The 18,485-nt window shown below is 31.5% G+C and overlaps 2 protein-coding genes across 2 annotated transcripts; both read left to right on the plus strand.

The window, feature by feature from the left end:
- The first annotated feature begins 3,830 nt into the window (after positions 1-3,830).
- LOC102596012 (transmembrane ascorbate ferrireductase 1) lies at positions 3,831-7,239 on the plus strand. Its single transcript, XM_006353243.2, has 4 exons — positions 3,831-4,107; positions 5,447-5,495; positions 5,826-6,025; positions 6,658-7,239. Exons 1-4 carry the CDS (start codon positions 3,964-3,966, stop codon positions 6,958-6,960), a joined length of 696 nt encoding a protein of 231 aa, XP_006353305.1. The 5' UTR covers positions 3,831-3,963; the 3' UTR covers positions 6,961-7,239.
- A 5,231-nt stretch (positions 7,240-12,470) lies between these two features.
- On the plus strand, positions 12,471-15,277 carry LOC102577743 (remorin). Its single transcript, NM_001288060.1, is given in 5 exon segments — positions 12,471-12,711; positions 13,616-13,663; positions 13,756-13,843; positions 14,503-14,584; positions 14,830-15,277. Coding segments are annotated over 5 exon segments (597 nt in total). The 5' UTR covers positions 12,471-12,527; the 3' UTR covers positions 15,025-15,277.
- Positions 15,278-18,485: the final 3,208 nt, after the last annotated feature.

The following is an 18,485-nucleotide window of genomic DNA, read 5'->3' on the forward strand; positions in this document are numbered from 1 at the left end:
TTTTATATACTTAAACTAAATATATGAAAAGTATACCAAAATACTCTTTAATCTGATGATCTAAAGCATGTCGGATGAAAAGTTAAAATGAAAGAGTTGCCAAAAAAAAAATACGCTTTCTAAAATGAATTAAAAAAATATTTTTAAAAAAACAAATTAAAACGATATTATAACTTTTTCGTGGCCACCACAAGTTATCAATTATTTCACCAAGAGGGCTACTTGTACTTGTCCCTTAAATAAGGGTATGAGTTATTTGATGTTAATTTTCTAAACTTAAAGCCGTTCTTTGCTTCTAAACTCATCATATGGTATCAGATTTTTTTGTTTTTATTTTTTCATTTGGTATTTGGCAATCGTATTGAAGTCCTACTGTATCAGAATTGCACCGCATAAGGCCTTATTTGAGGGAAAGCGCTCACTACCAAGATTTTTTTTTATATTCAAGACTCAAATTCAAGATCTCTGATTAAGGGAAGAACAATCTCATCCACAACACCATATCCTTCTATCAGTTGGTGGTAATATCAAATTCTCTATTTATTAGTATTAATTATTAATATGGCCCATATGAAGGACGTGGTAGTTAGTAAAAATAAAATGTAGGGATCGTGATTGACGGAAGAAGATTGGTCCATGGACCATGATAACGGCATCATTCGTTACTTTTAACTACTAGTAGATCCTCCAATTTCGTTCTTCATCCGTCTTATTGCCAATGGCGCGGGTTAGAGTCCAACGTTTTCTCTAATTTTATTTTTCTATCCATAATTTCACAAAAATAAATAATATGCACCTATATTTTAGGTTATTGTAATTAACCTCTTAAATTTGATTATTTGTTATTATTTACGTTGCTAACCATCACTCGTAAGTCGTAATAGAGGTGGTCATCTTGATAGAGATGGTTCTATTTCGTCATATATTTATTTGGAATACGAAATAAATTAAGAATATTTGAACTATATTAATTCATACTTAATATTCAAAACAAAGATTTTGCTTAACTCTTCTCCGATGCAGATGAATAAATCATTATTTTTTCTTTCAGTTGATACTATCGGGAAAGAAGTTTAATTTGCTTCGATAATCTCGTACGTATTATCAATTCTAACATTCTCACGAGAGGGATGAAAAGGAAGCTTGAACAGATCTAGTGAGAGAGATACAATCCACAAGTTTTTAGATTATATTTTTCTGTCATAAAATAAAGTATTAGAAATTAAATTACAAAGAAATGGAGAGAACGAGCAATAATGTTTTCCTTCCAATCTTTCAATGCATTTGTGTCTATATATAAGATGAGTATATATAGAAAGTACGAGTATATTTCTAATCCTTGAAAGTCATGAAGAAGATCTCCAAAGTCATGAAGAAAATTTCCAAAGTCATGAAAAATCTCCAAAGTCACGAAGTGTGAATTTACTACATGACATCCACATTTTATTATTTACAACATTTTCTAAATTATATTTTTCCTAGATCAATTTTGTAAATATGGCTGGAATGTCATTTTTTAGGTTAAAATTTTTCATTCAACTCAAAAGTATCGGGGTTTAGTCAAAATATTATCAAAATATTTAGTTCGAAAGAAAATACCGCATTGACTATAAGTAACAAGTTACCAACCAACGTGAGTTGTGGTGCAGTGATTTTATCCTTAATCAAATATCTTGAATTCGAGTCCTGAATATGGAGAAAATCTTGTTGGGAGCATCATTTTCAAATAGGCACGACAGTATCGAAGTTTCAATGTGAGTTCCGAACACTGAGCAAAAAAAAAAAAGTTAACAACCAAAATCGACGCCCAAAGCATCCACCTACCACCAACGTGTTCCTTTCTTCTACATATATTGCACCTACTTTTGGAATGTGGATCGAAAACCAAATTTACCGTATTACCATTTAGAATTATTCCCTCAGTTTCAAAATAAATACTCCCTTTATTTTATATTAACTTAATATTTTAGGATTTTTTTATTGTTCAAAATAATTGAATTGTTCAAAGTTTAAGATAGATGTTTGATTTTTTTTTTATATTTGCCCTTTTATTTATTAAAGTTTTATATTTTCTAGGAGAAAAATTACACTACTTACAAAGTTATATCTATGATTTCATAAAGTGCAATAGTGAAAATTATGATTTAAATTATGTTCTCAATATTTTTTTTCCTTAATATGTATGCATTGACTTACGAATTCAATTAATATGAAATAGAGAGTATTATTTTTAGTTTTGGCACACGCCTAAAAAGAATGGTTCATTCCTAAAAACTAAAAAGTATTTTTACGAATTAATTCTTGATAAGTATTTTTACAAAAAGTATAACTTTAAAATAATTTCTTAATTATGTAAAATTCTTCATTCCTAAAAACTGAAAAGTATTTTACAAATTTATTCTTGATAAATATCTTTTTAAAAAAAAGTATAACTTTATAATAATTTCTTAATTATTTAAAATTCTCTTTATAAAAATAAATAAATTAAAAAACATCATATGAAGGCGACAAACGTAACAACAAAACCATGGCTACTTGCCACGTGTAAATGATCCACATATAATGGAGATAGTTTTGTCATCATTTACCGGTCTTTTGGTAGAGTGTATTGAGAAAAATAATGCACGCATTAGGCTTGTGTATTACTAGTATCTTGTTTGATATTCTTTTTTAATTTATGTATAATTAATGTTCGTATTAGTTATACATTTTATTGTGTGTTAAGGTGTGTATTGCTAATACCATGGATTTCTAGGTATTAGCAATGTAATGATTTTAATACATGTATTAACATGATTAAAGACACAATTACCCCTCAAAACCTCTTTTTACATCTTTTCCACCATAATAGTGGAGAATATCTTTGTAAATAAATTATTTTATGCAATGCATACTAGATTTACTGTATCAAATCAAACAATGCATAAAAATAATTTATGTAAGCATAACCAATACATGTATTGCTAATGATAATAATACTATAAATTAATGATAATAATGTCCCACAAAATCAAATATAAAAAGAAAAATCGTCACAAAAGCACTTTAATTATGGAAAAGGTTCTAGACCAAGATGCCTTTATATCATTCAAATTTGTCTATAGATTATGAAAAATAGAATAATAGCATTTTTGGTTAAACTTCCAAAAATTACTTATTTTGAATCGTTTTTTTTTATAAAAAAAAGTGGTTTTAGAAAATTATCTTTAAAGAGTATCAGTTCAGTCAATTAATTATTTTTAAAAAAAATTTACTTAATATTAAAACATTACTTGGTGCTTCCTTATGTAGTAATGTTCCCATCCAAAATCATATACTACTTTTAAAAAAAAAGAAATTTGACCAAACAAGTGATACATTTATTCTTCTTTTGAAATTTGATCTCAGATATGTCATAACACACCCTCAACATTTTGTTTAAAAAAACTTAAGCAAAGAAATTACGTACACAGAAAATAATTTAAAGAGCTAAATTACATCTAACTTCTCATCATATTATTGTCTTTCCCAGAAAATTTTTAATCTCTTGAAGTTTAATAACAATTAAGTAGAATACAAATTTTAAAACAATCAAATATTTTTCATGAGAAAATAAATAATCTTCAAAAACTCAAGTAAATAAAAATAATTATTTTTTCTGTTTTATTCTTAATAGTACTTTATATTATAAAACTAAACACAAACACCTCAAGAAGTTACATATATAAATAAAATAGATATATTATTTTATCTTAAAACATAAATTAAAAATAAAATAATTAAAAACTTTTCTAGATTAATATTTTTTCTGGTCTTTAAAAACACACACATATAACATTTAGCAGTATTTCAAAAGACTTTTCTCTCCCTTGTCTCCATCTAAAATAGCCCAAATTCACTTGATAAGATTAAGATTACACTCAACACATTTTCTCCATTGCTCTGTACTTGCACTTGTTATTATCAAAGAGAAGAAGATTGAAGATGGCAACTGGGCTAAAGGCACTGCCCTTTTCATTTGGGGCACATTTTCTTGCCTTAATTGCTGCTATTATGGTCTTAGTTTGGTCTATTCACTTTAGGGGTGGCTTAGCTTGGGAAGCTGAAAACAAAAATCTCATCTTTAATGTAAGCCCCCTTTCCCCTTTTCTTGAAATTTGATGGGGTTGTTGTTTTTTCCTTGGAATAGTATTTGACTTGACATCTTGTTGTGTTTTTGTTGGCAATTTCTATTTGTTCTGTAGTGGGGTGTAATCAAGATTTGGTTTTGCAAACTTATCAACTCTATTTGTGACTGATGAATTTTTTACTTTTTAACATATTTGAGATTTTTACAGCTAGAAATTACAGTTTTTAGTTTGAGAGAAATCTTCTCTGTTCAAAAAGAAGTTTTTTTTTTTTTGTTGATTTATGAAAAGTCTGAATGTTATGATCTTCTTTTTTCCTTTTTTGAGGGTGTTCTTTTTTTTTTTTTTATGTATTTTGATTATTTGGGGTTTATACCAACATTTGGTTACCTACCTACCTACAACTTCTCTGCGTTGTATTCATACAATTTATAGTTAAGGAGGAAGTTGACTCTAAAATATGAAACACTGGATTGAACAAATGAGTGGTCTGATTCTATGTTGCTCGGACTCTTCAAAGAAGTCTGGGGTGCGTGTTAGATTCTCCAAAAGTAGTGTATTTTTGAAGAATCTGACATGGGTGTGGCAATGTAAGTGAACAGTCCGCACAACTTAGGTCTGATTCATCATGATGCTTTCAGTGGTCCAACACCATAGAAGTAGTGATCATTTGTTATGGAAATTAGAGAGTTTGTTACAACAACATATTCATTGTGATCCCACGAGTCTGGGGAGGGTAGAGTGTACGCAGACCTTAGCTCTTACCTTGTTAGGTATAGAGGTTGTTTCTGATATAATTTTGCAAATCATTAATTGATCCAAAATGTAGGGAAATCAGAGGGTTTATTGTTCCAGTGTTAGACATACTTAACACTCAATGCTCTTGGGGGAACCTTATGACTGCAGAAATACAAGAGAATGAAGACTATTTGTCCTGTGTACCTCCTACCTGTGTTGCTCGGACTCTTCAAAAATGTCTACGGGTGCGTGTCGGGTACTCCAAAAGTAGTGCATTTTGAAGAATCAGACACGGTTGCGGCAACAATTTTGAAGAGTCCCTACAATAGTGGTGGATAATTTGTAGTTGCACAATATTGCTAGATTAAATTTTACAATAATGTTATTGAATTACTTCCACAAAGAAAATTAGATTATGAGACTTTCGTGTTACAGATTCAGCGAGTACAATCTCAACTATCATTTCCAGATATCTTAGACAGCAGTTTTGTCTACTTTATTTAGTACTACTTATACTGCTGCTTAAAGCATCGTCTTTTCCGATTATGGTATTTTCATGAATGTATTATCTTCATCTTTTCTCTCTGGTTCTTGTTTTCCAGATTCATCCTGTACTTATGCTTATTGGCTTCATTATTCTCGGCGGAGAAGGTAATCGAGATGTTTATAGACATCTTTCCTTTTTCTTTTTTTTGAAACTTGGTAACTTTGTATTATAACACAATAGTACATGGGCAGTACTAAACCTTATATACAGATGAACTCCAAAAACTCCACTATTCTAAATCTAAATTGAATCTAGAACATCAATTATAGAGACAGTTTCATTTGAGTATAATTGATTGCACCAAAAACATAACAACAAAATGCAGTTGAGTTTAACTTTCTGCATACTATTCTCTACGCTCTCATAACATCTTTCCTTTTTCTTCTTTATTATGCCATCTGATTATTAATGCCTTGTCAATCCAAAATTTACAGCCATCATAAGTTACAAATCTTTCCCCCTGGAGAAGCAGGTGAAGAAAAAAATACATCTAGTTTTACATGCTATCGCCCTCATACTTGGAATAATTGGAATCTATACCGCATTCAAAAACCACAATGAAACCAACATCCCCAACATGTACAGTTTACATTCCTGGATTGGAATAGGAGTTATTACTCTTTATGGCATTCAGGTATTTCCCATTATGACTCCTTTTATCTAATTGAAGAGTGAAGGAATAATAGTTTGACGCTCGTAAATTGTCTTGAGATGAAGTTCCAAGTAGGTTCAATTTATGTTTCTTGATGAACTATACACAAATAAATGATACTATAGCTGTTTACGACAAGGAAACACACTACTTAGATGTCAACCTTCAAAACTTTGTGTCAGAGCCCACGTCTAAGGCACTTTCATGGCGAGCACAATGTTCATTTCTTCTTGCTTGGATCTCCTGATCTATCATATCTAATCGTTTATTTGTCTTAACGTACCTACTGGTGAACATGTGGAGGAATTGTAAGAGAAGAATGGAAATCCGTGCTCTAACTCGACATATTCGACCCTATCTTTCTTGTCCAGTTGATGATGCATATTGAACTTCAACAAGTTTGACTAGTTGCTCCTCCGACCCGGAGTGGATTCTAGAGCCTCACTTTGTATGCATATGTGTGGTTACTTTGGGTGGGGTTTTCAAAATATACTAAAAGTTTGCAAAAGACTTTACATACTCATAGGGGACACTTAACCAATCTTTATCTGTTTTAATACAAAATTTGATGATCACGCGTTGTTTCTCATTACTCGATGACATATCATTTGCAGTGGATTTATGGATTTGTGGTGTTCTTCTACCCTGGAGGTAGTTCTGAAATCAGACGCGATTCACTTCCCTGGCATGTGCTTTTGGGAATGTTTATATATGTTGTGGCTGTTGGCAATGCGTGTTTAGGCTTCCTTGAGAAGCTCACATTCCTGGAAGTGAATGGCTTGGCTAAATATGGTTCCGAAGCCTTCCTAGTTAACTTTACTGCCATTGCTACCGTTCTGTACGGTGTCTTTGTGTTTCTGACCATTCTTTCTCAGGGTCCCACTGCGGATGATCATAGTTACTCTGCCATCGCTTGAGTTCCAGTAACCTATTGTTACATATCGCGTTATATTAACGTGAAGCTTCTCTACCTTTCATACTTAGATCATCTTGTTTTAATCTCTTCCATTATATTCCTCTTTGTATAAGTAAAGTAAGACTCAGTTCTTACTACTATAGTAATCATGATGAGCACAATCTTGATGTTTATGTTATTATATATAGTACATGGGAGGGACCAAATATTCATGTATAGATGATTGTTGTGGGACGCCATGAAAACTTGGAATACTTATATTTTCTTAATGAAAATTCTGACTCCGCCTTATTTTATACAACTACTAGGCACTAGCTGACGTGAAGTTATATTGAATGTGACACTAGTGGAACCAAATAATTGTTGGTCTGAGACAAGTTTTCTATCTCTGTCTACATTCTAAAAACGTTATCCTATCTCTTCTAGTATCTTCTCATCTTCTATCATAACCAAAAATATTGAGCATCCCATTGTTTTCTACCTAGAAACTTTTTTTTTTTTTTAAAGTTCAATTTTCAATTGACAAAATGTTGGCTGCAAAAAATGCTAATATTTGAGAGCTATTCAACATTTTTCTTTTTAATAAATAAATAATCTAATTCCATCATTCCATAAAAGATAAAAATAAAAATCTCGAACCATCATATGGTCAAAAGTTAAAAGATGGTTTCAAAAATTTTAGATGAGAATATTAGATCCTTAAATTACGGTTAATTAATATGCATTTTTTCCTTATTTTTTTTATTTTCCACTCGATGTCCAGTGTTGGCATGGAACTAATAAAAATTCCAATTAAATTCGAATCACACATTATAGAACTCGATAATACTTCATATCTAGAGCTCGAACCGGTTTGTTCACACCGTGGGCCCCGGCAGAAAGGTCTATTCAATTCCTTGTCGGCTGATAAATTCTATGTTAAATGATCCAAAATATGATTGTGATATAAGCAACGATATCCTTTTACCCTGCTAAGGTTGAAATGTCAAAAATGACTGAAAGTTTTTGAGTTCAAATCTACAAAAAAATCTTGTTTAAAAAATAAATATAAAGATTTTTTTGAAGATTTGTAAGAATAAAGGAGTTCTTTTAAGTTCTTAGAAAAAACGGAAAAACTTCAAATGCTAGTCACAACTCACAAGTAGTTTTTGAATAGTTTTTTTCCCCTCTCCAAGAGCTCCCACCTTTTTGCTTCCTTGCTGACTCGAACTCACAACCTTAAAATTAGAAGTGAGGAATGTTTACCATCCGAGCAACTACCTCTTGTCTGATGAATAGTTTTTTCTGTTTCCGCAATAACCAGAAAACTATATATCTTAGTGTTTGGTTAAAAAAAAGGTTTTGTAAAAAGTAGTTGAGAGGATACAAATAAAAAATTATAAACAACGATTGTGGTGAGATAAAAATAGAATTTTCACATTTATAGGTTTTGAATTTGAATCAGAGAATTTCAAGTTTGAGAATTGAAAAAATAACGCTAAGGAGTATTAATGTCCTGCATGACTTGATTCAAATTAATCGAAAAGTGATTTTCTTGATATTTACTTCTAATTGTTATTTACTTCTCCTCCTCTTGCTTATTTGATTGAAAAGCTAGTCAAAAGTGGACTAATAAATGATAGAGAACTTCATATTATTACAAGCTAAGTTATAAATGTTGTTTTCAAAAGGCTATAGCGGATATAAGTTGTAAAGTTTTATTTGAAGACTCCACGCTGTTATGGACCACCATACACAACTTTAAACCAACTAATATATAATCCTTCACCTAAAATAAAATATTAAAAGCTGGATCTATTATCGCGAATATTCTTTTAGTTATATAATCCTTTATATAAGATATTGGTGAAGAATAGAATTATAAAGTCAAGTGTGAGAATAAATGATCCATTTGGCCAGCAAAGAAGCAACAATATAATCGATCAAATTGCTTTAATTTAAAGGCCACGGGTCGTAATTTGGATTTAATCAAGATTTCTATGCCAACTTCGAACACCAGCTGAGAAATTGAAAAAATTAAAACAGGTGTGTTTGGGGGACCGGACACCTTCGATTGTTCAGCCAAGTAAAGACACTTTGTTAATGCCACAAGCTATCGTTTTGTTTGCGTTTTGCCAACTCACAAAAACTTAGGCCCCTTCATAGTCCAATATTATACATCTAGACTTCATTATGGATGAGTTGAGGTGAAATCCCAAAAAATTATGTTTCTATAGTTAATTTGATTGATATATATATTTTTGTTAAAATCTCAAGGTTGAACACCTTTGTTTAACTTGTATTAAGTTTAGATAAAAATGATTGAACTTTAGTTATATGTCTTGTGTCTACAAATTTCAGGCAAAAATGTCTAAACTCTAGGTAAAAGTAACTAAACTTTGCCATATACGACTAGAGTTCATGAAAAAATAATAAAGCTTCATTCATATGTGTCTAAAGTCAATCATATGTGGTTGAACTTCAGTTATATAAAACTTCAAACACCAAGTATCTAAAATTATTCCAAAATGAAAGAACTTGAAAAATTTACGCACTACAAACAATGATTTCAAAATAAGTTATCAATACACTTCGATCAATATTTCCTTTGAGACTTGAGTTTTAACTATGAAATGGACGTACTGAACCAAATTTAAATGGTTGAGTTAAATCTATTAACGAGTTGGGTCGTAGTATATTCAATTAATTTAGTTAATTCAAGATTAGTGGATCAATTTTGATGAAATACTGAATCATAATCCAAACTTAATTTTTAGAATCATTTTTATTTACCTATTTATTCTTTAACAATTCAATTATAACCCATTTTTCATTGATTAATTCGATAACTCTGAAAATCCTCTGCTCTATGATCCCAATATTACAAAATGAGACTAACAAAAACTTTTACTTATACCTAAACTCAATTTTTTTTTTGTTTGCTTTGATAAGTTTTTTATAGGTCGATTTTCAGCCACATAGACTGTCCAAATTGAGCCAACTTTTTAAATGAGTTAATAATTCGAATTATGCATAGATTGACTTGCCAATAAATATATCTCCAGCTCATTTCGTCCAAAATTAGAGACGAATTTATTTTTATGAGCTCTGAATGTTGTTAATTAATTTCCTCTCTTGTAAATTACCGTATCATTAAAGTAATAATTGAGCCCTTGATTTTTTTTCGCGTTCTCATTAATTTAATGTCGGCAAGGGACCTCCTTCTTGTATATATCTAAATAAATAAGTATCTAATTTGATTCTTAATTATTTGAGTGCTTTATTAAAGTGACAAAGCAACGTTATGAACATCCCTTTAATACGCACTAATCCCTATAATTGTTGGATATTCCACATCGGTGGTAATGTTGTTTTTCTGTTCTCTATATATGAACTAGAATAATTTATCTTTTGAGCTAATTTTTAAGTATATTTTATGTTGATGTTTTTTAAAAATCACGTGATGTCATGTTGGTCCATTCAAATTCATCGTTTCACCCGATATTGAAATCCCAAATAATTGCAAGGTCTGGGCTTGCAGGGATGTTGGATATACCACATTGATATGGTCTTTTAGCTATGGTGGTGTTGGATATCTTATATGTTCCTAACTTTTTTTTCTTTCTAAAGAGAATCAATAGTGTTTTCATTTACTTTTCAGTGTCTCGAATCCTCAATCTACCAATTAATAATGATAATGCTCAACCACTTAAACAAATCTTATTTATCGTAAACTTTCAAAAGTTGATTTAGACACAAATTTTTTTTATTCAAATCAGTGCATAGATTTGGAATAGTGAAGCCTTGTTTGGTAGGTGAATTGAGAGTGTATACATTCTTGAGGCAATCAAATAATAAGATTAGTGTATCATGGATAAAATGAACATCAGATTAGTGTATCAGTATAAAATGTAATGTATCTTACTTAACAATTAATGTATCAGCGCTTATATTATTGTATCCGTTTGAGGGATTTCTGTAATTATAAACTTTTAAGGAATAAATTATAATTTTACCTTAAAAATATGTGATTTCTGTAATTTGCTTTTTTTTTTTTTTATATCAAATCAGTGAATAGATTTGGAATAGTGAAGCCTTGTTTGGTAGGTGAATTGAGAGTGTATACATTCTTGAGGCAATCAATTAATAAGATCCATGTGGATTGTGGAAGAAGTCGTGCTTAACACTTTCTTCCAACCAACTCCTTCACTAGTTATAATTTTTCACGCTAAAAAAACTACTAGCACATGCTATTAAAGACCCTACAATGACAATATTTAATTTCTATCTTTTCAATATTTTGCGTATCTTACTAATACTAATGTATCAACTTTCATTTAGACTTTTTCTTTTCTCTTTCTATAATCTGTCCTTTTTTGCTTATTGAATTTTGGACTGAACACCTTGGACATTCAACCAGGAATCCCGATATAAAATGTGAAAGAAGAGGGTTTCAAAAACTATTTTCTTTATCAGCATTTTTTGATATTTTTTTTTATCGATAAATAAAGAAGTTTTATTTACCAAAGAGCAATACGTACAAGTTTCAATCTCTAAACAAGATTGACAATGACCAGAACCCAAAAGTCAAAATTTATTTTGCTGGTATAGTTCAATCTGCTATAACAGATTAATCATTGTTTTTTTATCAATTACCTACTACCATATTTATCATGAAAATTTATGTGTTATTAAATTATAAGTAACCTAATTATATAAAATCTCTAATATTGCTTGGATATATAATTCAGATCTATTCAGATGAAACGGTCATGGGAAAACAAAAATAACGTTGGACCTAATTAGGACCACATAAATTTTTACAAGTATATCAAAAGTAACATGATGCTTAAAGGGAATTATTTTGTCCCAAAATACTTTAGTCCAACGGCTCTGTTATCATTACTTCCTCCGTTACATATTAGTTAATCACTTTTTATCTTACACGATATATTAGAAATCATAAATAAAAAGATAATTTACTAATTCATCCCTTAAAAAACTTCTTGGGAATTTTACAAAATATATGAATACTTTTAAAAAAGAACTAATTGCAAAGATAATAGAAAAAAAATGTTTTTTTTTATTTAGTAAAATAAACAACTAATATGAGATAACTATTTTTAGTATAATGATCAACTAATATGGAATAGAGAGAATACCCTATTTTAGCTTAGTTAGTGAGAGGTATTGCCACATATAGGGTTGTTCCTCACTTAATTAAAAATCTTTCAAGTTCTAAATATCAAAAAAATTGACAGGGAGCACTTCTTTCGAATGGGTTCATATTAATCAAACTCCAATATAAATATTGGATATCGGATAAATCGAAAAAAAAGTTAGTGAAAGGTATAATGGCATGTGACAGCTCACCATTGGCCAAAGGAGTTTCCCCTTTGCAAGACTGTACAAATTGATAAGCCAGCTAAGCTAAAAAATAGTCCCATCTGTCCTATCCCTCTTTCTCTCTTGTAAATTATAATAATCTATGGTGCATTTACATATAGTATGTCCAATCAATTAGGGTGACAGTTACCTTCCTCCAACTACTAAATATCTTCTTCTTTGAAGAATTCTCTGTTTGTAGCCATGGCAGAATTGGAAGCTAAGAAGGTAGAAATTGTGGACCCTGCACCCCCTGCGCCAGGACCTGTTGAAGCTCCTAAAGAAGTGGTGGCTGATGAGAAAGCCATAGTTACACCAGCTCTGCCTCCTCCTGCAGAAGAAAAAGAAAAACCCGATGACTCGAAAGCATTAGTTGTCGTTGAAACTAGTATAATCTCTTATCTCTTTGTGTTTATCGATTTTTTTTATATGTTTGAATTTTATGTTTACTATGAAGAGAATTGCCCTGCTTAGTTTTAATTTTATTTTTTTGAAAACTGGGGGAGGGGAAGGGGATTATAAGATGAGGAATCGAACGCTCACCAATTACTTCAAGTGAGCTATTAAATATTAAGATTCAGTTGCCTTGCTTAATTGAAGTTGTTCCTGTGTAGAAAAAATTTGTTTTCTTTTGTTACAGGACTTTGTATGATTGAAAAAGTGTATACATGTCAGCAGTAGATAAAAAAGAAAAGTTTTTTTTTTTTTGTTGAAGCAATTGATTTCTTTATCTATTTCTGTTTCAAAAGGGAAAAAAAATTGGTAAAAGATTTATTCTATGTTTGTGAAAATTTCACTTTGATTAATTCATGTTGTTTATCTGATGTTTTTTTTCCATCTTTTTTTGTGGAGAGGGGGAATACAGTGGGATTCGAACCCACACCATTAGGGTTTCACAGCTCGCGAACAGAGCTGCACCCCACTATTTTTACCTCATGTTAGGAGTTGTGTTGAGAACACAATTAGCTAATAAAAGTGTGCTTTCTCTAACAACTTAAGCTTTTTGGACGAGATGTTACACACTTCGATATAATATCAGAGCAGGCAGAGATCGTGAAATCGGTGGCGTGTTGAGAATGCAATTAACTAATAAAAGAATGCTCTCTTTCTAACCGCTTAAACTTTTATATAAGATGATTACACATGTTGTTATGCACAAGTTCTAATTATGAGTGTTTTTCAAAATTTTGACCAGTTTCACTACTCTTGCAGTCCTTAGCTTTGATTGTGCTGTCAAAAAATTGTAATTTTTTATGGTCTCACTAACTTTGTGCTACTTGTGTTATTTGCAGAAGCACCAGAACCTGCTGATGAGAAAAAAGAGGGATCTATTGACAGAGGTAGCTTACGATTATTCGTTTCTCTTTGGTTGTTTTTAGTTCATTTACTGCTTAAAGATCATGGACTAAATATTATGATGTATAATCCTCAGATGCTGTGCTTGCTCGCGTTGCAACAGAGAAGAGAGTATCACTCATCAAAGCATGGGAGGAAAGTGAGAAATCAAAAGCCGAAAACAAGTATGTATTCAATCTGCTGATTTCTCATGCATGCTTATGCTTGGTGTATTGGGACTCATATACATGAATTGGTTTTTCTTGTGAATGAACGATAATTGTATGAATCATGTTAACTGCAAATAGGACACTAGTAGAAATTTGACATTTTCTTGCTCAGAATTAAAATCTTGTTGATTACAGAAGTACTGTATGCTCTTTATGAGACACTGATACTTTATCCCTGGTTGCTTCACTTGGTTATGTCATCTGCACATTTGATCATTCCTTTTTGCCTTAAGCTTGAGAGCGTAATTTGAATTTTCTTCATAAGTAAATTACTAAACGATAGTATGTGCGGCCAATTGCTGATTATGGATTGACATGGCTGTGACAATGTATTCATTTGCTTCACTAACAATCTTCTTCATTCGGTTTGAAATAATTATATTTTGTTGCAAAATATGCATAATAGATAGAGTGTGAGTTGCATGGTCTAATATTATCTATCCCATTGAGAAAGCCCTGCAGCCAATTTTAAGGATCTGCATATACCTTTTCTGTCATTTTCTTTTTCTCTTCAAAGTAATGGGTACATTTTTACGCAAACTATAGGGAAACGTTGCCTTAGTTTATGAAAGTGTTATGTATTACTGATTGTGGTAACTTAAATCTGTTGACAGAGCTCAGAAGAAGGTATCTGCAATTGGTGCATGGGAGAACAGCAAGAAAGCTAACCTAGAGGCTGAGCTCAAAAAGATGGAGGTGAGTGGCCATTCTTCAATTTGTGCGATATAGTCAGTTGTATGACATACGCTATTTGCTTATCATTTTGATGATAAAGACCAATGCTTTTGTTGATTTAACTACTTATCTCGATAACAACACAAGGACATCCATTCTCTCATATTTCTGATGGTTTCGTTTGTGAACTTCTTGTATTCTTAACTGAGGAATATTTTCTCAACAAGTTCCCATTTTATTAATCTTCCATATCTTGTTGTGAGCAGGAACAGTTGGAGAAAAAGAAGGCAGAATATACTGAGAAAATGAAAAACAAAATTGCTCTACTCCACAAGGAAGCAGAAGAAAAGAGAGCGATGATTGAAGCTAAACGTGGAGAAGATCTTCTCAAGGCAGAGGAGCTTGCAGCAAAATACCGTGCCACTGGAACTGCTCCAAAGAAAATCCTTGGAATATTTTGAAGCAGCAAGCACCAGGTCTGCATCGGTAGTGATTGGGAGTTACATTTTGTAAAGTTTGTGCAATTGGAATTTTGTTTCTTGTTAGATTACATTTGTGTGATTATGTATTTTAGAACCATTTATTGTTTATTGTTACGTGTGCATAGTGATGTATTTCCAGTGTATATAGCACCTGGACAAATTAACTTTGTGGGATTGTATGAAAAAAAATGTTGAAGGAAATCTTCATGTTAGTACACAACTCTTGCAGAAAGGCGAAAGCCTCTTTTTTTAGTAAGACAGCTGTGGCTGTCATCGCGGTGCCAATTACTACAAAAACTTACAACTGCAGTAATCATGTTGAAATAAGGCAAGTAATGCAGTGTTGTGTGACTCAGTGAAGTCGTAGCCCTCCAAGGTCTCGATTACTTGGATCAAGTTAATACGAGTCCTACTTGTTTCTCCTGTACATGTTTCTAGTCCTCCAAATGCATCATACAGACTTAAAAAAGAATGATGGAAGTCTTGTTAGTCTTGCATTAGATCTTATAAAGAAGTTGAGTGCTTAGCAATTACAGGTACACGCCACGATTTCCTCCTCATAGATTATCATATTTTCTATCAACTCTATACCTTTATGGTTAGGATTGCATTTCTATGGCATTTCATTAGCTATTACCAACCGGTGGACGGACTGGAATAACTAAGTTAGTACTTTGCTTCAATTTATACCCTACACAAGGAGTAATTTGTCTTGATGATCATGTCGAAACAGCCAAAAACAAGAACAAAGGAGGAGTTATGCAGACAGAAACCAAACCTTGAGTGGATTAAGAAAAGAAGCAAGTTAGCATCAATCATATAAAGAGATAAAAAGAGAATCTTTGGATAGCTTAGCATAGCTGCAAAGCAATTTACTTTGAGACTTATAAGATATAGTTCAAATTAACTTGATAGTTTAAAACTCTATACAACTATGTTCAATATTCTGGGCATAGTAATGTCCTTGATCCTTGCAAACTCGGGGTAATTTTTCCAATGATCCAGCTAAGACTTCGTGTATACAAGAACTTGCTGACTATCCTGAGCTAGCTTGGAGGAAGGGGCTTCAATTAAATCCATATACTGTACAAATAGGATAAAAAAATAGTCTTTTGACATATATAAAGTTGTTGAATCCCCTTGACGCGAGATCACATGCTTAAATTCCTGGTATGACAATCCTGGCTCAACCACTGATCCCGAGGGCTGAGACTAATATTTAAGAACCAGTTTCCTCATATCTGAGTTCCAAGACTTCTCTGTGTCATCATCTTTTCTTCCTGTAAAATGGGAGGCTATTGAACCAAACCTGAAAATTTTTAATGCTCGACGAATGAAAATGAAGAAAGAGGGGAAGGAAAACATTGCAGAAGAGTTTAAAGCATTACAAAATTGAATATGGCCCAAAGTTGAACTTTACAAGTATAAATAAGCCATGAATTGGAAGAAAAGCAATGCACCTTTGCTCTAGTTTAGAGGAAATTTCTATGGAAACTTCCACTTTTTATACATTTTCATAGAGAAAAAATCCATATATTTCAATAATTAGACCTACATGCTGTGAACGTGCCTTCTTTTGGCAATCTTGATAACTTTTTGGCCGAAGAGTTAAGAGTAACAATCTTGGAAAACCAAAGTTCGAATCTTATTAGATACGACACCAGCCTAATAAATTGATCTTTTCATTTGCGTATTTGGTACTAGTGTTGATGGAAGGTAGAAGGTACCGAATAATTTGTCCATTACATCTTTTACTAGTGTTGGTACACCACACACATCAACATTTTATTATGCACACTTAAAAGTAACACTTTGAAGTCACAAAAGAGGAGATGGCTAGAAAAGAAAGGGAAGAAAAAGGGGAAGTTAATTGTAGTTCGTTTTCAAGTAACATGATGATTTAATTTTTTTTTTTTTAATGATTTGAAGCATAATCAAAACTTAAACAAACAGGAAAAAAGAGAGAAAAAGATCATAAAAGTTCAAATTATTGGTAGATCGAAAAAAGCACCATATTCATGTATAATTTTTCGATTAACTAAAAGAAAAATAAAAAAGAAAAAGGAACAATAATACATAAAGCTTAAGTTAAGAAAAAAGAATAAAAGGAAAAGGATATAAAGGCGCTAAAAGAATCACGTCTTTAACAATTGCTTATCCAAAAAAAAAAGTGCTTATTCAGATTCCTTCTCAATTTTTTATTTGTAAAAGAAATAATCCAAAAGTAAGGGATTATCCTTCGTTTTTTCATTTTTTTTCTTTCTTCAGCTTACACAAAATAATTTTAAAATAAAACTTGAAAAGGAAATATAGTTTGAGGTTTGACATGTATTCCTCTCATTATAATGCTTTAAATATTTTCATAAAAAAGCAAGAATTTTTTTTCACCTAAATGAATATTAAAGCGATTTTGTTACTCATTATTTACGAATTATTAGAGTGGAATTGTCCTAATATTTTCAGCCTAAGAATTATAAGTAACGTTACCAACAAATGTTATGGTGGAATGGTAAGTTCTCCTTCATTCTTAATCAGAAGTCTTGGGTTCGAGTTCCTTGAGTACGGAGTCGCCTTTGTTAAAGAGCACTTTACCCCCAATGTAGAACTTCCTGGCGCGAATTAATAGGTAACTTTAACCACAAGCTCAAATGCTGGAAATTAGAATATTGTTTCAGGAAAGAAAATACATTATTAATGGGAAATTTTCACATATAGCCACTCAAAAATAGCTTAATTATGCTCCACAACTACAGTTTGCATTATGATTCATAGTTACATGTTATAAGGAGGAGAGTGGCGAGCGAGATTGAGAGAGGGAGGATAGAGTCAAGCGAGAGGGGTAGAGAGTAGAGAGAGGTGAATTATATTTGTATATCAGTTAGATAATTGTATATATGTAACTACTATTTTTTTTATATATGTAACTACTATGTATATGTATCAATGATTGTATTTGTATATCTGCATACAAATTGAATTCATATACAATTGAATCGAGTTAAAACATTTGTATTTGTATAATTTGTATTTGTATAAAGTGAGAGAGAAAAACAAAAGAGAAATGGATATGGAATTTTTGTGTATTTGTATAATTATAAGTGGTATAGGGTGGAGATATGTATTTGTATATCCAATCTCTCTCGCTTTATACAAACCTAAACACAAATATACATTTATGTTTGTATAATTTGTGTTTGTATAAAGTGAGAGAGATATTGATGGAAGAGAATAGAGAGAGAGACTGGACAGGGAGAGGAGAGAGGCAAGCGAGAAGAAGAGAGGAGAGAGACGAGAGAGAGGAGTGTAATTATAGCTAAAAGTAAGTTATGGAATGTAATTAATGTAAATTATAGCTATATTAGCTAATTAACTAGTACATATTTACTTAACCGCGAATTTTCCCAATTAACGAAGCTTGCCCCCCCCCTAAGAATGCTCCT

Source organism: Solanum tuberosum, unplaced genomic scaffold, assembly GCF_000226075.1.
Source record: "Solanum tuberosum cultivar DM 1-3 516 R44 unplaced genomic scaffold, SolTub_3.0 scf00154, whole genome shotgun sequence".
NCBI lineage: Eukaryota > Viridiplantae > Streptophyta > Magnoliopsida > Solanales > Solanaceae > Solanum > Solanum tuberosum.

Excerpts from the sequence above, each read along its gene's own strand:
- LOC102596012 (XM_006353243.2), top strand. The coding sequence starts at position 3,964 with ATGGCAACTGGGCTAAAGGCACTGCCCTTTTCATTTGGGGCACATTTT. Across the intron at positions 4,108-5,446 it reads ACAAAAATCTCATCTTTAAT|ATTCATCCTGTACTTATGCT; the intron begins GTAAGCCCCCTT and ends CTTGTTTTCCAG. Across the intron at positions 5,496-5,825 it reads CATTATTCTCGGCGGAGAAG|CCATCATAAGTTACAAATCT; the intron begins GTAATCGAGATG and ends CAAAATTTACAG.